This window comes from Salvelinus sp. IW2-2015, linkage group LG13 (genome assembly GCF_002910315.2).
Source record: "Salvelinus sp. IW2-2015 linkage group LG13, ASM291031v2, whole genome shotgun sequence".
NCBI classification, from domain to species: Eukaryota; Metazoa; Chordata; class Actinopteri; order Salmoniformes; family Salmonidae; genus Salvelinus; species Salvelinus sp. IW2-2015.
Window position 1 is genome coordinate 47,232,216 of NC_036853.1, and position 27,214 is coordinate 47,259,429.

General features: G+C 42.4%; 1 protein-coding gene and 1 pseudogene across 1 annotated transcript; both read left to right on the plus strand.

The window, feature by feature from the left end:
- The window catches only part of LOC111971297 (uncharacterized), a 56,765-nt pseudogene that overhangs the window by 18,505 nt on the left and 11,046 nt on the right, over nt 1-27,214 (plus strand).
- Nucleotides 12,788-17,976, plus strand: LOC139022626 (uncharacterized). Its single transcript, XM_070446421.1, has 3 exons — nt 12,788-13,265; nt 15,994-16,118; nt 16,304-17,976. Exons 1-3 carry the CDS (start codon nt 13,013-13,015, stop codon nt 17,498-17,500), a joined length of 1,575 nt encoding a protein of 524 aa, XP_070302522.1. The 5' UTR covers nt 12,788-13,012; the 3' UTR covers nt 17,501-17,976.

The following is a 27,214-nucleotide window of genomic DNA, read 5'->3' on the forward strand; positions in this document are numbered from 1 at the left end:
CTCATAAACATTGTCTACTGGTATCATTTTCAACTGAGAGTGTATAGCTCAACATGTAAACAATGTGTGAGTTTAGATATTCTCTGCTTCAGATGCCCATAAGGCCAGTCATGCCATCATACTATAAGCCTGTGGCTGCATTGGTGATGCATGCCGTATGATAAGCTGCAAATGGATTCAGATAGCTGAGATACTGAGACAGAGTGACAACCAAATAAAACAGACTGGAGATCTTACAGCTAGACACGAAGGACATGTTCATTTGAGAACAGACACACAGACACATTACAGACAGAACCCCTTCCCCTCTTTATTGCAGGATTGTGATGTGATTAATCAATTTTGAATAATAGTTTAACAATTAAATCAAGTTTAAACACTTCACTACATAATGTACAAATACGCTAACTCATATGTAAAGATTAGATATCTTAGTATAAACAACAATAGATGATTGAGTAGTAACAAGTAGGCTACTATTACTAAAGCATAATTTCAGGTGAACAAAACAAACTCCATACCAGCGGTGGCCAACCTTCCTCCACTGAACCCTGATCTACTGGGTGAACAGACTTCTGTTCCAGCTGAGTAATAGCACACTACTAGATTACCAACTCATTAGAAGTTGATTCAGGTGTGTTATTGCTGGGCTGAAACAGAACCCTGCACACCGAGCAGGGTTGGCCTGCTCCAATTGTAATAGGTTTATACATTGTGTGTGATGTTTAACAGTATTTTTTTTATACAACATGTGCTAACATGTTGACTTTTTCCACATTTTGTTACGTTACACCCTTATTCTGAAATGTATTTTAAAAAGTCTCAATCAACACAAAATACCCCATAATGACAATGCAAAAACTTTTATTTATTTTTTGGCAAAAAATGTATAAATGAAATATCACATTTACATAAGTATTCAGACCCTTTACACAGTACTTTGTTGAAGCACCTTTGGCAGCGATTACAGCCTCAAGTCTTCTTGGGAATGACGCTACAAGCTTGGCACACCTGGATTTGGGGAGTTTCTCCCATTCTTCTATGCAGATCCTTTCAAGCTCTGTCAGGTTGGATGGGGAGCGTCGCTGCACAGCTATTTTCAGGTCTCTCTAGAGATGTTCGATCGGGTTCAAGTCCGGGCTCTGGCTGGGCCACTTAAGGACATTCAGAGACTTGTCCCAAATCGACTCACTCCTGCGATGTCTTGGCTGTGGTTTAGGGTCATTGTCCTGTTGGAAGGTGAACTTTCACCCCAGTCTGGGGTCCTGAGCGCTCTGGAGCAGGTTTTCCTCAAGGATCTTTCTGTACTTTGCTTTGTCCATCTTTCCCTCGATCCTGACTAGTCTCCCAGTCCTTGCCACTAAAAAACATCCCCACAGCAGGATGCTGCCACCGTTGGGATGGTGTCAGGTTTCCTCCAGATGTGACGCTTGGCATTCAGGCCATAGTTCAATCTTGGTTTCATCCGACCAGAGAATCTTGTTCCTCATGGTCTGAGAGTCCTTTAGGTGCCTTTTGGCAAACTCAGAGCGTGCTGTCATGTGCCTTTTAGTGAGGAGTGGCTTCCGTCTGGCAACTCTACCATAAAGCCCTACAGACATTTCCTTCGACCTCATGGTTTGGTTTTTATTCTGACATGTACTGTCAACTGTGGGACCTTATGTATAGACAGGTGTGTGCCTTTCCAAATCATGTCCAATCAATTAAATTTACCACAGGTGGACTCCAATCATGTTGTAGAAACATCTCAATGATGATCAATGGAAAAAGGATGCACCTGAGCTCAATTTCGAGTCTGATAGCAAAGTTTCTGAATAGTTATGTAAATAATGTATTTCTGTTTTTTATGTTTAATAAATTTGCCAAAAATGTCCAAAAAACATTTTTTTCACATTGTCATTATTAGGTATTGTGTGGAGATTGAGGAGGAAAAATGTAATTCAATCAATTCAAGGCTGTAACGTAGCAAAATGTGGAAAAAGTCAAGGGGTCTGAATACTTTCCGAATGCACTCTAGATAGGCCTACCTATGTTAGCACATATTGTATGGAAAAAATCCTGATGGTATACACAGTTGTTTTGTGAGAAGGTGTTAAAGTTCACAGTTAGCTGAAAAGTACCAGTGGCTTGCCTTGGGCCCAAAGTGAGAGCAGGTCCGCTGGAACCATGGCCCAGTGAGACACAGGTGCCGGCCCTCGTAGATGGAAACAGAAAACTCTGATATGGAAATGCGCCATTAGTCTCTTGGGACCTCTCTGCAAACAGAGGCTTTCACAGCTTTACATATCTGAGGACAGAAAACATCACAAAGACACAGGCTTCATTATTCTCAAATTAGACATTACTGAATATTATGTTGCTATTATCTCTCTGTCCTCATAGTTTTCCTCTAGGGACTGGAACTGGAGAATCTTTTCATAATGTCCTCGCCACAAAATGACCTGCCCTGTCCGGTAGTCTACACTCTCCCTTTACTGACAGCTGGGGCTGCAATTTCACCCTCTTCCATGGCTGTTATCTACAAATGCATTTGGAGACTGTGTTTTTAATTTACAATGATTACATCCATATTTCCAGCTAATAGAAAGCTAGCTTCCTGATTACATTTAATTCCCTTAGCTAAACAGTGTGTAAAGCAGAGTGGTCACCAATGCATTCTCCAAGGCATTCCATGTGGATCACCAAACATTTCTGTAAAAAATACAAAGATAAAGCCTTGCGTGCATATTTTTTTTTATTTGTTTCGCGCTGTTGGTGGTAGGTGCACTTTATTCAGCAGCCCTTGTGCCAGAAAGGCAAAGTGTTCCCATTTTGAACCATTTCATTTGTCTGAAGATAGATTAAAACAAGTGCACCTATAGGCCTACCGCAGGCCAATCAGATAGCTCTTGACTCAGAAAGGTTGGTGACCACTTATGAAAAGTGGTGTAAAGTTAGCTAACTAGATAGCGCCTCAGTTGAGTTAGCCTACAAAGTGGCCTACTACTAGTACTGAAATAAATAAATACATTTTCATAACGTATTTACTTACTTGAGTAGGTTCTCCCACTGCCTCTGTTTTTTGGGTCCTTGCCAAAACAAAATAATGGGCAATCTTCAAGATATTTCCAGTGGTAGCAAGGCGTAGCCATGTGGACGACTGGGCAAAACGTGTGTATGTCACCAGAGCGTTTTAGAATGTGTTGTGACGTTTGACTTTACTAGCGTAATCCACTTTCAGTTTCAATAAATATAAGTCTGTCGGCCACACTTGATAACTTGAAAACTAGCACTTGAAACCAGCATACGCAACAACTCTCCACAAAATGTGGCCTACCCCAACACACAGCACCCATTCAACAGGGCTATGGGGGAGGGATCTTGAACTGTAACATCCAATCAGAATCTTGCCCCTGGGAGCCATGGCCCATTCAAATCATTTTTGCAATACAAAAATTATCCAGACCTTCAAGGGAGGCGTGACAACGATGTGATTTCGAAGGTATGGCAATGCGAGACTATACTCATAGCAATCCCTCATTGCCCAATCAGAAGATGCTTCATAGCAGGGTGCTCATATCAGATTTCTTGATCCAACATCCTCTCTCTCTGTATCTCTTACAGTCAGTAGACATGGAGGATGGGAAGCCTGATCTGCTGATAGTCAAAGAGGAGACAATAGAAGACGGACCAGAGAGCATTGACCTGCTGAGTGGACTAACGATGGGAGAGCAAGGTAAGGAATAAATACATATAGCCTACATACAGTAATAGATCTTCATTGGGAATAGTGATGCACCTGGGAATTTGTCTGAATTTTCATCATTCATAAAATGAAATCAATACAACCTATGTTTACATCCAAAAACACACATTATACTGTATAAACTTGACCTGGTAATTAACAAAAAAAACTTCACATGTAGAGTTTTCTCTGCCATGTTTGTAAAGTCTATTTTGTAACCTCTTTCTTTAGGTGAGTGGCTGGAGGCTAACAGAGGAGACTGGACGGCCATCTTGGATTCCCAGACCCAGACAGGTGCAGCCAAGGGCCCGGGGGATGACATCACTGAGCAGGCCAGGACCAGAGGCCACATAGTGGAGGTCAGTGGATGGGTCAGCATCCTCAACTCTGGGCTGGGGAACAACACTGTTAACCACAACCAGAAACAGACTGATGAACATAAAACAACAACCGAACTTAGTCTCCATGACGACAGACTAGCTGAGACCAGGGCGAGGTGTAGATTTAGTCTGGGGGGACAGGGAGGTGTCCGTATGCAGCGAAAGAGAACAGACACAGACTGGGCTAGCCGTCCTGATTCTATAGTTGTGATTCAGAGAGACTGATGGTGCCTCAGGTTAACCCCCTAACAGGTGCTGCCTTCAGCCTGCCTTCTATAGGATCTATCAACTGGAACATGGACCCTGTGACAACACAGACACTCCCTGGCCTTCGTCCTCCTCACACTCTCCTAATGTTAAACCAGACCTCAGACCATGCCAGTGCCTCAACAGTAAATGGCTACACAAGCCCACTGACAAATTACAGTAGTAGTAACGCTATCAGTAGATCTGGTGGCAAAGAGAAGCTCTTCCTGTGTTCATTCTGTCGGAAAGTCTTCCGTTTGCCCAAACAGGTGGAGATCCACCAGAGGATGCACATGGGACAAATAGTTTGACTGCCATCTTTACCGTGCCAGTTTCTCCCATTTGTCCAGCCTGAAGAGGCACCAGAGAGTCCACACAGGGGAGAAATCCTACAGCTGCCCCCAGTCTGAGAAGAGGTTCTCCCACCAGCCCCATCTGAAGATACACCTGAAAGTCCACACGGGAGAAAGATCATTCGCCTGTACACACTACTGGGAAGAGTTTCTCAGAGAGGAGCTACCTCAGAATAGACCAGTAAAAAATGCATACGGCCCATGATTAGTAATAATAATAATATATTTATTTACAGTTGAAGTCGGAAGTTTAACTACACCTTAGCAAAATACATTTAAACTCAATTTGTCACAATTCCTGACATTTAATCCTAGTAAAAATTCCCTGTCTTAGTCAGTTAGGATCACCACTTTATTTTAAGAATGTGAAATGTCAGAATAACAGTAAAGAATGATTTATTTCAGCTTTTATTTCTTTCYTCACATTCCCAGTGGGTCAGAAGTTTACATACACTCAATTTGTATTTGGCAGCATTGCCTTTAAATTGTTCAACTTGGGTCAAACGTTTCGGGTAGCCTTCCACAAGCTTCCCACAATAAGTTGGGTGAATTTTGGCCCATTCCTCCTGACAATGCTGGTGTAACTGAGTCAGGTTTGTAGGCCTCCTTGCTCGCGCATGCTTTTTCAGTTCTGCCCACAAATGTTCTATGGGATTGAGGTCAGGGCTTTGTGATGGCCACTCCAATACCTTGACTTTGTTGTCCTTAAGCCATTTTGCCACTATGCTTGGGGTCATTGTCCATTTGGAAGACCCATTTGCAACCAAGCTTTAACTTCCTGACTGATGTCCTGAGATGTTGCTTCAATATATCCACATAATTTTCCTCTTCATGATGCCATCTATTTTGTGAATTGCACCAGTCCCTCCTGCAGCAAAGCACCCCCACAACATGATGCTGCCACACCCGTGCTTCACGGTTGGGATGGTGTTCTTCGGCTTGCAAGCCTCCCCCTTTTTTCCTCCAAACATAACGATGGTCATTATGACCAAACAGTTCTATTTTTGTTTCATCAGACCAGAGGACATTTCTCCAAAAAGTACGATATTTGTCCCCATGTGCAGTTGCAAACCGTAGTCTGGCTTCTTCCTTGCTGAGCGGCCTTTCAGGTTATGTCGATATAGGACTCGTTTTACTGTGGATATAGATACTTTTGTACCTGTTTCCTCCAGCATCTTCACAAGGTCCTTTGCTGTAGTTCTGGGATTGATTTGCACTTCTCGCACCAAAGTACGTTCATCTCTAGCTCCTTCCTGAGCGGTATGACAGCTGAGTGGTCCCATGGTGTTTATACTTGCGTACTATGGTTTGTACAGATGACCGTGGCACCTTCAGGCATTTGGAAATAGCTCCCAAGGATGAACCAGACTTGTGGAGGTCTACAATTTTTTTTCTGAGGTCTTGGCTGATTTCTTTTGATTTTCCCATGATGTCAAGCAAAGAGGCATTGAGTTTGAAGGTAGGCCTTGAAATACATCCACAGATACACCTCCAATTGACTCAAATGATGTCAATTAGCCTATCAGAAGCTTCTAAAGCCATGACAGCATTTTCTAGACTMTTCCAAGCTGTTTAAAGGCACAGTCAACTTACTGTATGTAAACTTCTGACCCACTGGAATTGTGATACAGTGAATTATAAGTGAAATAATCTGTCTGTAAACAATTGTTTTGAAAAATGACTTGTCATGCACAAAGTAGATGTCCTAACCGACTTGCCAAAACTATAGTTTGTTAACAAGAAATGTGTGGAGTGGTTGAAAAACAAGTTTTAATGACTCCAACCTAAGTGTATGTAAACTTCCGACTTCAACTGTATATAGTGCTTTTCATATAGAATCTCTCACCTAAAAAAAATAAGGGAGCTGGCAGTTGATAGGAGAGGGTCTTCCACAGCTAGATGATGATGCAGTTCAGTAAAGGTGTAGCTTGATTGGAGGCAGCGTTGATGGTACAGCCAGGGAGGGAGACACATCAGTCAGACAGGCCCGGAGCTTTATCAGGCACATCTGTCTCTGCAGTTCACAGCTCCTCCTCCTCCTCTGTAGGTAGGCTGGAACATCCACCACCGAATGTGTAGCCCCCACCTGGGTGATGCTTCGGCAGCAGTAAGTGCCTGGAGGCCACCACACCTGGTGGGGGCTACACATTCGGTGGTGGATGTTCCAGCCTACCTACAGAGGAGGAGGAGGAGCTGTGAACTGCAGAGACAGATGTGCCTGATAAAGCTCCGGGCCTGTCTGATTGATGTGTCTCTCCTACTAGACCACCCTCTGTCATCCCCTCACACCACAGTCCACATCTTTCTATTTTTCTAAACTGACGAAATGTAATCATCATTTGTATGGGGTATGGTGGCCATTGGCTCAACTTACCCCATGGCCATTGGCTCAACTTACCCCATGGCCATTGGCTCAACTTACCCCAAGGCATACATTTTGACTATTATTAGCCCAAATGGCTCCAAGGATGCACTTTCATGCCATGTTTAGGACCTCATATTGAAGCTTATAGAGACCCCAACTGATGTATAAAACAATCTTAAAACGATCTACTTTGGTTTACATACAAGCGTCATGAAACTTACAACAATAAATGAATTTGACTTTGTGAAAATCTATTTATTTTTAATTTATTTTTTAGCTAACTTGCTTACCACTTTTTCCATGTGGTTTCTTCCTTCACAGACTCCATGAAATAATGGTTAGTGCTATCTGGAATCCTTTGGACTTCCCTACCCTAAACCCTAACCGTACACATTTTAAATTTCAACTTTAATGGGGTAACGTCAGATTTGGGACTTCCAAAGGATTTAAGATAGCATGGACCATGAAATGATGACCTCTTCCTAAATATTTGGTCACATGATTCATTTTGTGTTTGGTTTCTTAGAAACAAGGTGTGGGTCAACTAACCCTTTGTCTCAACTTACCCCACTCTCCCCTACTTCAGTTCTTTATGTAAGTGTATGACCATTTGAAACTATGTTTAAATTAAATACAAAATTGACTCTGTGCTGACTGACAAAATAAAAATTCTGGGACTGAGTTTCCCTTATCTCAGTCAAACCAAAACATTATACTTCATTCTTGAATCAACACACATGGCCATTTTTTATAATAAACTCCAATGGCTCCATATTGTTACGTACTTGAATCACAGTGTTAGAGATGGACTTAACTGTGGTAAACATTTTATAATGTCATGTTTCTGTGTGTACAGGAAATCATTTATTATTTAAACCTTTAAGCTTTTCTGTTGTATTTGTGTTTGCAGTCTGCAGTCCATGAAGACCTGCTGATATCCGGTATTGCTTGCGGGAGAGACTGGACCTCTGAAGTGACTGATCACAAACCCTGGCCCCGGATCAGAACTCTGGATCAGGAGCCGTCGCTCTTCCTTCCTGAGTCGGAACCGGGACCGAACCACGAGGGACGGAGACTCCACCACACAGAACACAACCAGTGGACAGGTGGACTGAACAACCTCAGTCCTGGTGGTCATCAGAGAGACAGAGGCTCCAGTCAGGGATCCAGTCTGCAGCCCAGACCCTTCTCTTCACAGTCTCAGTGCAGGGATGAAGCAGGGCCTGGGGCTGATAGAGATAGACCCTCCTGTTCCTATGATACAAACACCACAGTATCCATGATGAACAGAGCAGGTCACCCTGGGCTTCAGCCTTCACAGAGAGTGGTGAGCGACCCCCCTGGTGGTAGTCTATCAGCAAGTCTGTCTTCTCCTTCAGGGTCTTGTCTAATGCCTGGTGACTGGGTTCATAGAAAGCCTGGACCTGGGTCTAGCTTTCCTCAGTTACCTCATGGTTACCCCACCAATACAGACAGGTTCAGGATGGGCGTTCACCACAAGAAGCACCTAGCCTATAGCACAGCACACAATCCCAACAACACCCAAACAATGGCTCAAGGAGGGAGCTCAAAGACTAACCACCTGAGGGTGGTGGCTCCTGCTTCTACCTCCTCTGGAGTCATTGGGTCACAACGTGGAAGGCCGAGCATTAGGACGGACGATGACAAGCCGTACGTCTGCCCCACGTGTGGGAAGCGTTTTGCTAAAGCAAACTATGTGAAGGAGCACCAGACCGTTCACACCAAGGAGAGGCCCTTCAAGTGCAAACTATGTTACAAGAGCTTCTCCTTCCTGAGTAACCTCATCAGACATAGGAGTGTCCACAACGGGGAGAAATCGTAGCAGTGTGGTTTGAGATGTACACAGGGGATATCTGGGAACCATTCTTTAGCTGACATTTTTGAAAACACAGTATAAGTGGAAGGCCCCTCCAAACCCCCAGAATAAAAAAGAATATATGAATATTAATATTTTTTATGATTGGTWTACACCCACACCATTTTTTTATGTTTTTATTTAAATTAACATTTATTTAACTAGGCAAGTCAGTTAAGAACAAATTCTTATTTACAATGAAGGCCTACACCGGCCAAACCCGGATGACGCTGGACAAATTGTGCACCCTCCTTATGGGACTCCCAATCACGGCCGTTTGTGATACAGACTGGATTCGAACTGTACTGTGTCTGTAGTGACACCATTCTGTTGTTAGGGTATGCCCAACCATTCCAACACAGAAAAGCTACTTTTTAATTAATCACTCATATTGTAATTATATGTCAATGATCAGCTAGGGGAAAATCTGATTTTCAACATTTTGATGCCATATTTATAATTATATAAAATATATGCAACAAATTTTCCATGAACTTGTTTCTGTGCCAATGCACCACACAACCAATAAACAAAGCATATCGATTTCAGGCACTAAAATATCATGGTTTGCGTTTTCAACACCACAATAAATAGACTATGTCAATCTCGACAAACAGAAAATACATCCCTCCCTACCTTGTAGGCTTACCCAGTATCGAAGGCTTGACAATCTCTGAATGTCATTAAACTTTTTGGTGTTTTGTAACCGATGTCTCTTTCCATTGATCAATTGGCCACTGCACAGTTTGGATTGATCGATTTTATTTGTCAGTTTAAAAAATACAAATATTTTTTAAAGTGACCAGGATTGCACAATAAAGTCTGGACTTATTTCCATTGTGGTCGCTATTTTCTACATAAATACTTCCACTACATGACCAAAAGTATGTGGACACCTGCTCATCGAACATCTCATTCCAAAATCATGGGCATTAATATGCAGTTGGTCTTTGCTACTTTGCTACTATAACAGCCTCCACTCTTCTGGGAAGGCTTTCCACTAGATGTTGGAACATTGCTGTGGGGACTTGCTTCCATTCAGCCACAAGACCATTAGTTTGGCAATTAGGCCTGGCTTGCAGTCGGCATTCCAATTCATCCCAAAGGTGTTCGATGGGGTTGAGGTCAGGGCTCAGTGAAGGCCAGTCAAGTTCTTCCACATCGATCTCGATGAAATATTTGTGTATGGACCTCACTTTGTGCACAGGGTCATTGTCATGCTGAAACAGGAAAGGGCCTTCCCCAAACTGTTGCCACAAAGTTGGAAGCACAGAATCGTCTAGAATTTCATTGTATGCTGAAGCGTTCTCCTGTGGATTTGGCTATTTCAGTCACACTCGTTGCTGATGGGTGTATACAATCGAGCACACAGCCATCCGACAAAACCAGATTCGTCCGTCGGACTGCCAGATGATGAAGCGCGATTTATCACTCCAGAGAATGTTTTCACTGCTCCAGAGTCCAATGGTGGCAAGCTTTACACCACTCAAGCCCATGCTTGGCATTGCGCATGGTGATCTTAGGTTTGTGCGCGGCTGCTTGGCCATGGAAACCCATTTCATAAAGCTCCCGATGAACAGTTCTTGTGCTGACGTTTCTTCCAGAGGCAGTTTGGAACTAGGTAGTGAGTGTTGCAAAAGAGGACAGACAATTCTTACGCACTTCAGCACTCGGTGGTCCTGTCCTGTGAGCTTGTGTGGCCTACCACTTCACTACTGAGCTTGTTGTTGCTCCTTATTGCTTCACAATAACAGCATGTACAGTTGACCGGAGCAGCTCTAGCAGGGCAGAAATTTGACAAACTACCTTGTTGGAAAGGTGGCATCCTATGACGGTACCATGTTGAAAGTCACTGACCTCTTCAGTAAGGCCATTCTACTGCCAATGTTTGTCTATGGAGATTGCATGGCGGTGCGCTCGATTTTATACACCCGTCAGCAACGGGTGTGACTGAAATAGCCAAATCCACTAATTTGAAGGGGTCTCCACGTACTTTTCTATATACTGTATACGATTACATAGATAGACACATTACAGAGAGAGATGAAAAAATTTTCAACCTCCAGATGAGATTGAGGGGGGAGTTTAAGTACAATTCTTACAAGCTTTTTTGGCTGGTAGCTTATTCTTTAGATATTTGGGGCTGCTGGTGAACCATGATGTGCAAGCATAATCAAAGTGAGACTGGATTAGCGCACTTGCCTGTCTTTAGGGTGTCTATAGCTAGGTTTCCATCCAATTGGTGACAGCTTTTCATGTGAATATTCTAAAATCTTCATAAAAACAATATGCCATTTCAGAGTTTCCTTTAGGAAAATGACAGGGAATATTTTTATTTACTGGACATTTGAGAAATTTGACGGACATCCATATGCATTCAGATCCAACCTGGTGCAGGCAGCGCCAATAAAAGACGAGGGATGTTGGTCAAACACAAGGAATAGTGTTTTTGTAATTTGTTATAAGCTGTTTTTAAAAACAGCCTATAACAAATTACACAGTGGGTGGGTAGAAGACCCAGGCATACATACACTTAGGTTGGAGTCATAAAAACTATTTTTTCAACCACTCCACAAATTTCTTGTTAACAAACTATAGTTTCGGCAAGTCAGTTAGGACATCTACTTTGTGCATGACACAAGTAATTTTTCCAACAATTGTTTAAAGACTGATTATTTCACTTATAATTCACTGTATCACAATTCCAGTGGTTCAGAAGTTTACATACACTAAGTTGACTGTGCCTTTAAACAGCTTGGAAAATTCCAGAAAATTATGTCATGGCTTTAGAAGCTTCTGATAGGCTAATTGACATCATTTGAGTCAATTGGAGTTGTGAAAAACTGAGTTTAAATGTATTTGGCTAAGGTGTATGTAAACTTCTGACTTCAACTGTATATTGAAGAAAATCTTATGCCTAATCCAAGAGATATAGAGATATGCCGGTGTTATGCTGATATACACATATAGACGTACAGAAGGAGGGTCATTTGTTCATTTTCGATCGAAATATTTTTTATAAAGATAAGCATTATATTGTTAGGTTATAGGAGTAACTCTGGTAAGCCTGAAATAGTCTTCCTCACCTAAAGTGCAACTGTCGGAGTCAGTTGGAACGCCGGGGCGCATTGCCTTCATATCATAGGCCTGCAGTAGCTAAATCTTAATAATAGCCACCATACCAGACCTTCACAAACGTTTATAAAATTATTAGCATAATATCTAAAGTAAGTCAAGCCATTTTTATAGGGAAAATACGATCAGAAGAGTAAATGTAAACCAGGGGAAAAAACGCACTACCCTCCCCTGTGCCAATTTTTTTTTTAAACATACAACCCTCCCCTATTTTGGACCACCCCTCCCTCCAGTAAATATCGATCAGGACCTTATTCTAAAGATCCATTTTGGGCCAAAAAAACACTAAAATAACGGCTTTAAACTGTCTAACTAATCAATGCACCATAACACCAGGTCATCTAATGCTTAAAAACAAAATGGATGAATAAGATATTTGGAAATAAACCGATTCTGAATATTGGGAGGGACACGTCCCCCCCATCCCCCGTGGCAATGTCGCCTATCCTGCGCAGAGTACTGGTTTAAGCAGTTCCATCCTCTCTAAATGTATTTTGAATGACTGAGGCTTACTTTTTTTTTTTTTTTTGTGGTTGATGTTGGTATACACCCACACGATTTCATTTATTTAATAGAACCTTTATTTAAGGCAAGTCAGTTAAAGATTTGTAGATTTTTTTTTTCAATTTTTCCCCCAATCCAGTAGTAGGCGGCAATACACCTTTTATGTCTGGATGTAGTCCACCCTAAAACCCCACCAAATAAGAATTAAACGGAAGTAAATAATGACCAAGACAAATATACACGTTAGCGTTTTTATTGTTGTTATTTAGACGTTTATTAACATCCTGGAACTCAAAATATGACTACCTTCACAGCATCACATACTTACCCCAGGTAACGTTAGTGTTTAATTCGCTTTGGAGACAGGACTTGGTTGATAGATGTTTGTTATCTAGTTAACGTTAACTCTTCGCTAACTAGCTGCTAACAATGGCTAATTTTAACGGTATGGTTTTTCACACTCAAATAGCCTCCATTATGGAGGTGCTGGCGAATGCCGCCGTGGCAGAGATCTGTAAAGTCGTAGACGACGACTATGCAGTGTTTCGTTTGGAAATTTCTCAAAGCCAAAAACAAAACAGGGCGTTGCGGAGGAAACTACAGCTACTGGAACGGGAGCGCGTCCTCCCCAGTCCTCCCAGTAGTGGAAAGATCATCGATCGATACAGAGGAATGGCAAGAGGTACATTTAGCAGAAGTCCGAGGCTGCAGGGTTTGTCGCCCCGTTCCCCTCTGTGTATGTGTGACTTTAGATGCATTAACCCAGCTTGGTTTCATAGACTAGACGTAACATTGTAAATGCAAATCCGAGACACTCAAAATTAGTATTAACTGTTATGTTTGGTATAGTTACATAAGACAGATGGTCGGGACGTATAATGCGAGTTTGAATTTCATCACGGACAACTTTAGCATTTTACCTAATTAGCAACTTTTCAACTACTTACTACTTTTTAGCAACTTTGCAACTACTTAGCATGTTAGCTAACCCTTCCCCTAACCCTACCCCTTTAACTTAACTCTAACCTTAACCCCTAGCCTAGCTAACGTTAGGCACCTAGATAGAATTCATAACATATCATACATTTAGCAAATTCGTAACATTACTGTAAGTTTAGCAAATTCGTAACGTATAATACAAATTGTAACATGTCATATGAAATGGGTGATGGACAGCCACAAATTAATCCATACCATACCATACAAAACGTAACATGTCATAATAAATGAAGTGTCTCAGAATTACATGCAGAATATTACAAAATCTCTGATATCAGGTTGGTTAACCACATAATGGTTGGTTATCCAGAATTGGGTCTGTCAGTTTTTTTGGGATAGTATGCAATAGAGGTCTACCGATTATGATTTTTCAACGCCGATACCGATTATTGTAGGACCAAAAAAAGCCGATACCGATTAATCGGTTGATTTAAAAAAATACAAAAAATACAAAAAATAATAATAATGACAATTACAACAATACTGAATGAACACTTATTTTAACTTAATATAATACATCAATAAAATCAATTTTAGCCTAAATGAAATAATGAAATATGTTCAATTTGGTTTAAATAATGCAAAAACAAAGTGTTGGAGAAGAAAGTAAAAGTGCAATATGTGCCATGTAAGGAAGCTAACGTTTAAGTTCCTTGCTCAGAACATGAGAACATATGAAAGCTGTGGCTCCTTTTAAAATGAGTCTTCAATATTCCCAGGTAAGAAGTTTTAGGTTGTAGTTATTATAGGAATTATAGGACTATTTCTCTCTATACCATTTGTATTTCATTAACTTTGACTATGGATGTTCTTATAGGCACTTTAGTGTTGCCAGTGTAACAGTATAGCTTCCGCCCTCTCCTCGCTCCTACCTGGGTTCGAACCAGGAACACATCGACAACAGCCACCCTCGAAGCAGCGTTACCCATGCAGAGCAAAGGGACAACCACTCCAAGTCTCAGAGCGAGTGACGTTTGAAACGCTATTAGCACGCACCCCGCTAACTAGCTAGCCATTTCACATCGGTTACACCAGCCTAATCTCGGGAGTTGATAGGCTTGAAGCATAAACAGTGCAATGCTTGAAGCACAACAAAGAGCTGCTGTCAAAACGCACGAAAGTGCTGTTGAATGAATGCTTACGGCATTGCCTTGAATCGACCTCCGCTACCTACCCGCTCAGTCAGACTGCTCTATCAAATCATAGACTTAGTTATAACATAATAACACACAGAAAATACAAGCCTTAGGTCATTAATATGGTCGAATCCGGAAACTATCATCTCGAAAACAAGACGTTTATTCTTCAGTGAATACGGAACCGTTCCGTATTTTATCTAACGGGTGCATCCATAAGTCTAAATATTCCTGTTACATTGCACAACCTTCAATGTTATGTCATAATTACGGAAAATTCTGGCAAATTAGGCGGCCCAAACTGTTGCATATACACTGACTCTGCGTGCAATGAACGCAAGAGAAGTGACACAATTTCACCTGGTTAATATTGCCTGCTAASCTGGATTTCTTTTAGCTAAATATGCAGGTTTAAAAATATATACTTCTGTGTATTGATTTTAAGAAAGGCATTGATGGTTAGGTACACATTGGAGCAACGATACGCACCGCATCGATTATATGCAACGCAGGACACACTAGATAAACTAGTAATATCATCAACCATGTGTAGTTAACTAGTGATTATGATTGATTGATTTTTTATAAGATAAGTTTAATGCTAGCTAGCAACTTACCTTGGCTTCTTACTGCATTCGCGTAACAGGCAGGCTCCTCGCGGAGTGCAATGTAATCAGGTGGTTAGAGCATTGGACTAGTTAACTGTAAGGTTGCAAGATTGAATCCCCCGAGCTGACAAGGTAAAAATCTGTCGTTCTGCCCCTGAACGAGGCAGTTAACCCACCGTTCCTAGGCCGTCATTGAAAATAAGAATGTGTTCTTAACTGACTTGCCTAGTTAAATAAAGATGAATAAAGGTGTAAAAAATATATATATTTTTTTTAAATCGGCCAATTCGGTGTCCAAAAATACCGATTTCCGATTGTTATGAAAACTTGAAATCGGCCCTAATTAATCGGCCATTCCGATTAATCGGTCGACCTCTAGTATGCAATAATTCCGCTGATTACTTAGCTATCTTGCACAATATCATATTCTAATCAGATTCATGATTTAGTACATTTCTTATTATTTACTCAATTAAAACAATGTGATGCATGGAACATAATCAATTGATCTATAAATAGTATATCAAGAAGTTATGCGAAGTGTTATCTTACATCCTTGCCAATTCTAGACAGTGTCAAAACAGTCAACAGTGTAAAATGTACCATTGAGCATTAACAGTACATAACTTAACCACCTCTTTTCCCCCAATCACTCTCTCGGTTGAAGGACATCTCACTGGAGGCCACAGGAGCTTTGTGAAGCCAGTGGGACACAATACATGGAGAGGTGACCAACCAATCACTGTTGATGAGGGGAGTGGAACCTCAACCCAGCATGTTATCATGGTAGAGGTTAGTGTAACATAGAAAGTTACAGTACATCAAATGTAGCCTGTTTATTTCAGAAAGACTTCCTTCAGCTATTCATGTACATCCATATTTATCTGCCATAGAGGAGATTGTGAGACTTCCCTATGACATTGTTATCCAATTTAACTCATGTACCGGTTAAATAACCGCTTCTCTTCTTGTGTCAGCCAGCAGATGCAGAGACTGCAGGTCCTGGGGTCAAGCAGGAGAGGTCTGAAGGAGAGGAGGACTCACAGCACAGCCGAGACATCCAGACTGGAGCGGCAGGAGAGCCCCCTGTAGCCACGGAGGACCCCCCACCCTCCCCGGCGCAGCCCAGGATCCGACGCAGCATCACGGAGGTCAATGGAACGCTGAACGCTGTCCTCAAGTCAGAGACAGACACCAAGATTTTAACTGTAACACACAGGCTCTTACACACAGGATCTGACCACAGATCAGACCCAGAGAGATTGGGGCCGGGGAGACTGGGCTGTCCTCCTGCTCCCGGCTCAGAGTATTTACCGGTATTTCACCAGAGCCAGAAGACTGTTCATTCCCGTGCTGATGGTGACACGTTAGACACTGGTGGTGATGATCTGTCTTGTTCTTACACTACAGAGATGGACCCTGGCAACATATCCTTGGGTTTAGAGACACAGACTGATCTGTCTAGAGGGGACTGGAACCAGTACAATAGTAGTGTATACTCTGAAGGGTGCCTAGATAAGAAAGGGGAGGATCTGGTTGTAGAGGAAGTGACTGTGAAAGTGGAGGGCGACATTCCTCCCACATGGAATGCAGATAGTCACCTAGGAGATGGACACTCACAGGGCAGAGATTTCTTAGATTACAGGGAAAGTATAGAGACAAATCTTAATGTCGCGACCCACTCCCCTTTACACTCGTTCAGGGATTGCGACCTACTGTCCACATCGATGGGGCCTTCAGATTCACACAGAAGCATCCTTTTTGATCAGGAATTGAACTCAAATGACAGGGCTAGAGCCCAGGCTCAGGGAGGGGGAGCCACATCAGGCAGTAGTAAAGAGAAACGGTTCCTCTGCATGTTCTGTAACAAAGGCTTCAGCTGCCCCCAGAAGGTGGAGATCCACCAGAGGGTCCACACAGGGGAGAAGCCCTTCAGCTGTACCAAGTGTCACATGCGCTTCACCGAGGCTGGCAACTTGAAGAGGCACCAGAGGGTCCACACAGGGGAAAAACCCTTCAGCTGTACCCAGTGTCACATGCGCTTCGCCCAGGCTGGAGACCTGAAGAGGCACCAGAGGGTCCACACAGGGGAGAAACCCTACAGCTGCCCCCAATGTGAGAAGAGGTTCTCCCAACAGCAGCAGCTGAAGATGCACCTGAAGGTCCACGTGTGAGAAAGGCCTTTCGCCTGTACGCACTGCAGGAAGAGGTTCTCAGTATGGAGCTACCTCAGGATACAACAGCAGAAAAAACATTCTACTCCATAACATAGAAAGTAACCATTCCACTCAATAGCTTATGATGTTCAGATCAAAACCTGCATTGGACTCAGTGAGATAAAGTAGATGCACAAAGTAAACAGCAGGAGTGGGTCAATTTCTACAACCGTGTTGAAGTGCAAGTTCCATTGTGGAATATATAAGGCATATACTGTATGAGCCTGAAGTCTGTTACATATTGTGTTTGTACTGTGTACGCTATATGTTCACAAATGCCTGTTTCATACTACTTTAATGAGAAAGTGAATGCAGTTGATCAAGTTCAGGCAGATTTTTAGTTGAGACCTGTATGTGTAGTTTTCATATGGTGTATGTAACACTTTTTTATGTTTAATAAACACAAAACATAATTTTTTATTCCAAAACTTTCATTGGGACTCTCTAGTATATATCACATCTGAACTCACTATTCTGCATACTCCCAATAGTTCTTTATAACCAATATACACTTACCCACACATTAGAGTTGAGCGTTATGGACAAAAATCCATATCGAGATAAATTACCTGAATTGATGCGATTACTATAAATAGAACAATACGTTTATAACAATGTGCACCACAGTTAAAAAATATATAATTTAAACTACTACTACTAGTTCAATGGTTGAAGCCATCAATTGTCCCGTTAACCAACAGCTTCTACCCCCAAGCCATGACTCCTGAACAGCTAATCAAAGGGCTACCCAGAACCCACTTTTACGCTGCTGCTACTCTCTGTTTATTATCTATGCATAGTCACTTTAGAAAACTTATTTCATTTCAATCTTCACATTTCATAGGCTACTTATTGTAATGAATGATATGCCTATCAGCCAAATGCCTGCGATAAGTGATCGGTATTGTCGGTTTGTCTACAATTTCAGTTTAGCATCCCTGCTCTACCACACACTACTGTACACGTCAAAATAGTTTAGCCAGGTTTGTCTGAAGATGACATAGCTGACTCATATTTACATTTAGATTTGAGCTCTTATCCAGTGACTTACAGGGCGGCAGGTAGCCTAGTGGTTAGAGCGTTGGACTAGTAACCGAAAGGTTGCCAGATCGAATCCTCAAGCTGACAAGGTAAAAATCTGTTGTTCTGTCCCTGGGCAAGGCAGTTAACCCACTGTTCCTAGGCTGTCATTGAAAAATTCTTAACTGACTTGCCTAGTTAAATAAAAACAGTAGAGTCCATGCAGTTGCAGCCTTCACCTGCCTTTCCAGCTGTTTGGGAGATGGGACTCCTGTATCTCCCTGGTCTTGTGGCTTTGGAATTGTTCATATCCTAGACTGGCCACCCGCCAGGGTTTGAGAGCCCAGTCTACCCAACATTTTCCCGTAACCCTGATTTACCCACATCATATGATGAAATCATTCTGTAACTACAGTATAGGCCTCAAACGTAGTGGGGATGGGTAAGCACTCCATGTTGAAAGTGTATTTATTATCTGTATGTGTGTGTGTACAGTATGTACCTGAGGGAGTGTATGTCTGTGTAATCTGTATCACCTGTCTCTTCCAGGAGGAGGAGAGTCCAGAGGTGCTGCTGGTGTAGGAGGAGGGGTGTGAGGAGGGTCTGGGGAACCCCCATGGTGATGGAGGACAACCAGACTACACCTCCTCCTGAAGGTGTGGGACCATGCCTTTTGAATGATCAAACCATTAAAGAGTGCCAAGTAATCAAATCAACTAACATGTTTGCATTGTACTCATAGCAATTCCTCATTGCCCAATCAGAAGATGCTCCATAGCAGGGTGCTCATATCAGATGTCTTGATCCAACATCCTCTCACTCTGTATCTCTTACAGTCAATAGACATGGAGGATGGGAAGCCTGATCTGCTGCTGGTCAAAGCGGAGACGATAGAGGACGGATCAGAGCATTGAGTGGACTTAAGATGGGGGAGCAAGGTAAGGGAGAAATACTTATTTTCTACAAACAGTAATATATCTTCAATGGGAATAGTGATGCACCTGGCTTAATTTTCTTCATTCATAAAATGAAATCAATACAACTTATGTTTACATATAAAAACACAATGTATGAACTTGGCCAGGTAATTGACTCAAACTCCATATGTAGAGTTCTCGCTGCCATGTTTGTTGGCTGGAAGCTAACAGAGAAGACTGGGCGGCCATCTTGGATTCCCAGACTGGTGCAGCCAATGTCCCAGGGGACGACATCACCGAGCAGGTCAGGACTACAGGTGACATAGTGGAGGTCAGTGGATGGGACGGCATCCTCAACTCTGAGCTCGGGAACAACACTGTTAACCACAACCAGAAACAGACTATACTGTACTTCACGTTACGTGAATGTATGACTATTTTGGTTTAAATTAAATACAAAATTGACTCTGTGTTGACCGACTTGGCTATTTCCGTATCATTGCAGGGTTTCCCTGAGCTGAACCGATTTGTTAACAGAATAAATGTAACTAAATAGAATTAAAAATCCCCCCCAAATAATGATTTACCATAAACAATAAACAATAGTTATGCTGCAGTCTCCAAGAAAGGTTAAAATCTCACCTTTCTGGTAAAAATATTTATAAATTGCTGAATTTCGTGTCGTCTGAGATTCCCAAAGATTGGAAAGCAGCTACGGTCATCCCCCTCTTCAAAGGGGGGGACACTCTTGACCCAAACTGCTACAGACCTATATCTATCTATCCTACCCTGCCTTTCTAAGGTCTTTGAAAGCCAAGTCAACAAACAGATTACCGACCATTCGAATTCCACCATACCTTCTCCGCTATGCAATCTGGTTTCAGAGCTGGTCATGGGTGCACCTCAGCACGCTCAGGTCCTAAACGATATCTTAACCGCCATCGATAAGAACAATACTGTGCAGCCGTATTCATTGACCTGGCCAAGGCTTTCGACTCTGTCAATCACCACATCCTCATCGGCAGACTCGATAGCCTTGGTTTCTCAAATGATTGCCTTGCCTGGTTCACCACTACTTCTCTGATAGAGTTCGTGTGTCAAATCGGAGGGTCTGTTGTCCGGGCCTCTGGGAGTCTCTATGGGGGTGCCACAGGGTTCAATTCTTGGACCGACTCTCTTCTCTGTATACATCAATGATGTCGTTCTTGCTGCTGGCGAGTCTCTGATCCACCTCTACGCAGACGACACCATTCTGTATACTTCTGGCCCTCTTTGGACACTGTGTTAACAACCCTCCAGGCGAGCTTCAATGCCATACAACTCTCCTTCCGTGGCCTCCAATTGCTCTTAAATACAAGTAAAACTAAATGCATGCTCTTCAACCGATCGCTGCCTGCACCTGCCCGCCTGTCCAACTCACTACTCTGGACGGCTCTGACTTAGAATATGTGGACAAACTAAATACCTAGGTGTCTGGTTAGACTGTAAACTCTCCTTCCAGACTCACATCAAACATCTCCAATCCAAAGTTAAATCTAGAATTGGCTTCCTATTCCGCAACAAAGCATCCTTCACTCATGCTGCCAAACATACCCTTGTTAAACTGACCATCCTACAATCCTCGACTTCGGTGATGTCATTTACAAAAGCCCCAATACCTACTCAATAAATTGGATGCAGTCTATCACAGTGCCATCCGTTTTGTCACCAAAGCTCCATATACTACCCACCACTGCGACCTATACGCTCTCGTTGCTGGCCTTCGCTTCATACTCGTCGCCAAACCCACTGGCTCCAGGTCATCTACAAGACCCTGCTAGGTAAAAGTCCCCCTTATCTCAGCTCGCGGTGACATAGCAGCACCCACCTGTAGCACGCGCTCCAGCAGGTATATCTCTCTGGTCACCCCAAAACCAATTCTTCCTTTGGCCGCCTCTCCTTCCAGTTCTCTGCTGCCAATGACTGGAACGAACTACAAAATCTCTGAAACTGGAAACACTTATCTCCCTCACTAGCTTTAAGCACCAGCTGTCAGAGCAGCTCACAGATTACTGCACCTGTACATAGCCCATGTATAATTTAGCCCAAACAACTACCTCTTTCCCTACTGTATTTATTTATTTTGCTCCTTTGCACCCCATTATTTCTATCTCTACTTTGCACATTCTTCCACTGCAAATCTACCATTCCAGTGTTTTACTTGCTATATTGTATTTACTTCGCCATCATGGCCTTTTTTTGCCTTCACCTCCCTTATCTCACCTCACTTGCTCACATTGTATATAGACTTATTTTTCTATTGTATTATTGACTGGATGTTTGTTTTACTCCATGTGTATGTGTCGAACTGCTTTGTTTTATCTTGGCCAGGTCGCAATTGTAAATGAGAACTTGTTCTCAACTTGCCTACCTGGTTAAATAAAGGTGAAAAAAAAATAAAAAATAGTCACCTGTCAGCAGTCTATTGTTACTTGATGATGTTCACATTCAAATTACAATTCTATTCATGTACACACCTTTTGCTATATGAGTGATTGTTGGTCATTCCACTCGCAGGTATTTCTGGATCGAAGGGTGTCCGTCGGGTGACAATGGCACCTATTTTCACATTCTTCCCTTCCAGGAACTGCAGACTTCTGATCAGTCCTTCCTTCTCCATGCGGGTGCTGTTGCCAACTTCATTGCTCTAGAGAAGAAAAGGTTATGAAACTACTGCAAAGTATATCTACAGCTTTAGAACATAGATAATAAAATATGATTATATCTCACCTGAACAAGTTGGATGTCGGGTACTTTGTTAGTTTTAAGGCACATTTATGTATAGATTCCATATTTTGCAGTGACCTATAGGGGTGAGACGGTACACAGAGTTTACTCTACAAGGGCAAATAATAAAGAAATTGTGATATACAGTGAACTCCAAAAGTATTGAGAAAGTGGTGTACTTCAGTGTATTTATACTTGGGATCTCGCTATTAAACAAGCAAAGTTTTATTTTTTTAAATCGCTGGAGTCCGTATTAAATGGTTGTGATATTAAGTTTACACTTATGAACTACAAGCCTACAACGTTAGCTAGCTAACGTTACTGTTCTGCTTTCCATTGTCAGGTAATGTCTGCATTTATTTCTACGTCGTTATGCTTAAATGTTAGGTTTGCCTTGTTATTGTTTGGTATTAAGGAATGTTTCCTTTCTGTATTTGAGTCTACAAATGATCCATAAAGCCAACTCCTCTCATGGATCTATTGGACTACTATTTATGCTAGCTGTCAAACTGTACACCAGAAAACAGTGAGGACAACATCATGCTCATGGGTCTTTTTACATGGAAATGCAAATTTGTGTTTACAGTCTGCAGTATGAGGACCTGCTGATATCCGGTGTTGCCACTGAGGTATAATAACAACAGGAGACTGTGTCCAAGATGTCCAACAGGTTGTTTTCAAAGTGGCCGTTGTCGTGGAATTATTGTAATCAAAAGGAGACACTTTTACATTTATTCAAAACAATCAAACTTTATTATTTAATTACTGCAGTAATGGAGCTTGTCAACAAACCCCCCCCTAGGTGATTCGTTGAGAGCCCAACGACAAAAGATACCATGGCCTTTTACAGCAAAGACACACGCCCTTCAGTCTACATGACAAGCAACAGATGTATGGAATGGGTCACAAGGTTAAGATTTGTATGAAAGATACTTAGAATTCACAGCAGACAGTATCTGCTGTAAAAACGTATAATTGTGTAGAAACCAGGGTCTGGCCCCAAGCCATCTCTCCCTGGTACCTTCCAGTCAGGCACACAGACACTAATCATGCTATGGAATGTGGTCTTGTTAAGTTTATCACCAATCCATCGTAAATCCACTGTCAGTGTTAAATCTCCCAGAGGCTCACTTTCAGTGGAACACACCCAGATGAGTGTTCTAACAACCCCTTATTCTGTTGCATAAAACAACCATTTGATGCAATTACAGTATTATAACATAATCTTGCAATTTTGCTCTCACACCATCTATGAAATTGTCTTTCTGTGCTGGGCATCAGTACCGAAGCAAAACTGTAGGAGCAATCGAAATCGTGCTTCTAGACGCAACCCTGGCCCCTTGGGTTTTGCTGGCGGGTGAGACTGGACCTTTGAAGCGGCTGGTCACAAACCCTGGCCCCCGTGGAGCTGTTGCTTGTCTTTCCTGGGTTGGAACCAGGACCGAACCCGGGTCTAGCCTTACTCAGCTACCTCATGGTTACCCCACGAATACAGACATGGTCAGGATGGGCATTCACCACAATAGCTACCTAGCCTATAACACAGCACATAACCCCAACAACACCCAAGGGTAAATCCATTTGAATTCAATCACTTTTTAACAGCACCCATTTTGATTTTTAAAGAAACCTTCCATATATATTTTCCCATTGTAGAAGTGCTCATAAAATGACTTTTTGAACCTGTATGCCAAAACATTCAAGAGATAAAGGTGCTCAAAGTTGATCTATTTTGCATACCCCACCATACAATGAGACTTCCATGTTTTCATCACTGGAAAACATAAACGGTTGAGATTGATATAAAAAAAAATACTTCTCTTTTTTTCTTCACCTTAAACATCAATTATCTAAAAATGTGTGAACTCGTGATTTTAAAAAAATAGTATATTTTGTACCTTAGACCCTATTTTACATCATCTGATGTTTTTGTGTTGTGCCTGCCATTGATTGAGACACAACATGCACTTGAAAACAGGAATGGTTGTCATGATAAATGTACTAAAATGGGAATAAAATGTAAATGTCAACTTTCAAATGGTACCACAAAGACATCAGATGATGTTGACCTGAATGGGAATATATGTTGTTTTAAAATTACACTGTCAAACCTCCATAGGAAAGCTATTGAAATCATAGAAATACAGATAATAAAATAGACATGACCATTTAAGTTGACATTTGACTGTGGGTGAACCGGTGGCCATCTTTGTGGTAGTAATTAGAAGTTAAAACCAGTGAAATGTCACTAAATAATCTACGTAATCCCACAAAGTAATAATGTATCATGAGGGCCATAAACAATAACTAGTAATGCTGCATACTCCAAGAAATGTTGATCAAAACATCTGCTCCCACCGCTGTGAACGTCACAGAGCTCTAGCTTGGCTTCCTGAACTACTTCTTCTTCGGTGGAGTTTAACTGTGGTTGGCATCCAGTATGTTGCATTACCACCCCCAACTGGACTATAGCATAAATCCATTATCCTTTATTATCTTTTTTTTAAAACTAATAACTGACCCTACAGTTATTAAAAACCCACTACCCCATTCCACTACTTTGACCCTATCTGCTCCTGCATCATGCCAACGGCCTGGGAGGACGGGACACCACCACTCAACACACCCTGTAACTCTTCTGAAGTCAAATCTCATATACACAAGTACCTCTCTGCAGCTGCCACCACATCTTTTTTCTGTGATTAACATTCCATTTCTGTGGTAATCATTGCTATGAACGCTAAGAAGCCAGCCTTCCTGAAGCATATATCACTCGTTGGCCTACCCTTCTGTGCTGGCACAGATCTACTACTCACAGGGATCCTCTCAGGATTCCTCACCCTTGACCGATCCTCCTCTACTTTCTTCACTACCTCAGCATTCGACACCTTCTGCACTACTCTGACCATCCTCAACCTGCCTCTCTCGCACCGGACACGTCAGATCCCCAGAATCATGTGCACCCCTACAGTTGATACACAGAACTTTATCCACCGGAACTACACAATCCTCTGTCCCAGGCCCTCCTGGACACTTCCCACATCTAGGAATCTCCCTCCTACACACTGCTGTAACATGACCATAAACGTTGCACCTAAAACAACGTAGTGGATTCGGAAAAAAAACTCTAACAGGATAACTGATACATCCTAACATGAATTTGTCGGGTAAAGACTCTGATTCAAAAGGACTGACAGTGACCCCTCTGTTGTACCACGCTCACCACGAGTCTGCATCTTGCACCACGCTCACCACAGAGTCTGCATCTTGTACCACGCTCACCACCGAGTCTGCATCGCACCAAACGGCGGGCGTCACACCAGGAATCTTCAACTTAAATTTCTCTACACTCAACCCTGTTCCTAAGAGCAAAGCACGAAACAGATCTTGACCCAAGTTGCGTTACACGGAGCGCCCACTCCCCCTGGGCAGAAGAAACACAAACAAATATCACAAGTCCACTATAGGCTATCTTCACTGATTCAACTGCACCCAACTCCTTTCCCACCCACCTTGAAACCACAAAAGGATCTGCCAAAAGGATCCACTTTCTCCAAAAATGTCACTCCTGCTGGACCAGATTCTTCTTTATAATGTCCATCGATGCCAGGTTCGGGCTCCGAGCTCTTCACCACGCCTTCCACCTCACTTAACTCGGCTTCATTCACTTCCATTTTACCTCCAGAACTCGGTCTGTTGGACATCTTACTCTGTTTGTACTTGACCCAAGTCTTCTTTGACACCATCTCCCTTTTTAAAATCGCCATCGTCATCATATGCAACCTTTGCTTTCTTCATTCTCTTCAACCTCTTTTTCCTCTTCCATTCCTCCTCCGAAATACACCTTTCCATGTCCCTGTCCCAATATTCCTCTTCTCCCGGCTGTGCTAGCGGCCCGGTGGCATCTCGACAACTCCATCTCATAATTGTCCTGCTGGCCTCGGAAACGTGTCTTCTCCGGGCTCCGACATTTTGAAAGCATGAGCAATGCACAAACAAATTCAGAAATCTTGGTGCGTATTCTCTTGCTACTTCCTTTTTTTACCTGGAAAAAGCATCAAGACAGACATCTCTGGACACAAGCAAAAGTTAGCTAACTAACACTCACACATTCATGGAGTCAAACAGGCTGAGGACCAAATATCGGCTTTCTGAACTTGTTGGGAACTCGCCTTACATCTAATATGAACCTTGTCCTTTTATGACAAACAATGTGTTTTTTGTTTTAAATCTATAAATTATTTTCGATTACTTTGATAAAGTTGGCTATAAATCGATCTCTGAATGTCCTAGAGCAGTGGTTCCCAACCAGGGGTACAAGGACCCCTGGGGGTACTTGGCCTATCCACAGGGGTACTTTAGAAGACTCACGAGACCATAGACTTACTGGTAAAATGAACATGAGGGGGTACTTCAGGGGCACTCCGGGCAGAGCAATATTCAGTTGGTGGAACAATAACTGGAAAAGGTTGGGAACCACTGTGCTAGAGTGATGAAACCACTCTCCCCAGCTGCCAGTGGCTGTGACGTAGGGTTCAGCCAGGAGTTGATGGACAGTCAGAAGAGTGAATGAAATAGTAGGAAGGAGATCAGAGCTTTAAGTGGTGTCAGATTTCACATCCTACTTCACACAGGCGGAAGAGACACTGTATACTAATGTGTCAGTGAGAAGTAAGGCTACCGCTTTAAGAGGTTAACATTTCATGGACATTTCAAGATCGTGGACTTCAGGAAACAGCAGAGGGTGCACCCCCCTATCTACATCAAAGAGACCGCCGTGGAGAAGGTGGAAAGCTTCAAGTTCCTTGGCGTACACATCACTGACAAACTGACATGGACCACCCACACAGACAGTGTGGTGAACCTCAGGAGGCTAAAGAAATTTGGCTTGTCACCTAAAACCCTCAAACTTTTACAGATGCACAATTGAAAGCATCCTGTTGAGCTGTATCACCGCCTCGTACTGCAA

Coding starts and splice junctions, on each gene's coding strand:
- LOC139022626 (XM_070446421.1), top strand. CDS start 13,013: ATGGCTAATTTTAACGGTATGGTTTTTCACACTCAAATAGCCTCCATT. Junction 13,266..15,993: donor ATACAGAGGAATGGCAAGAG/GTACATTTAGCA, acceptor TCTCGGTTGAAG/GACATCTCACTGGAGGCCAC. Junction 16,119..16,303: donor AGCATGTTATCATGGTAGAG/GTTAGTGTAACA, acceptor TTCTTGTGTCAG/CCAGCAGATGCAGAGACTGC.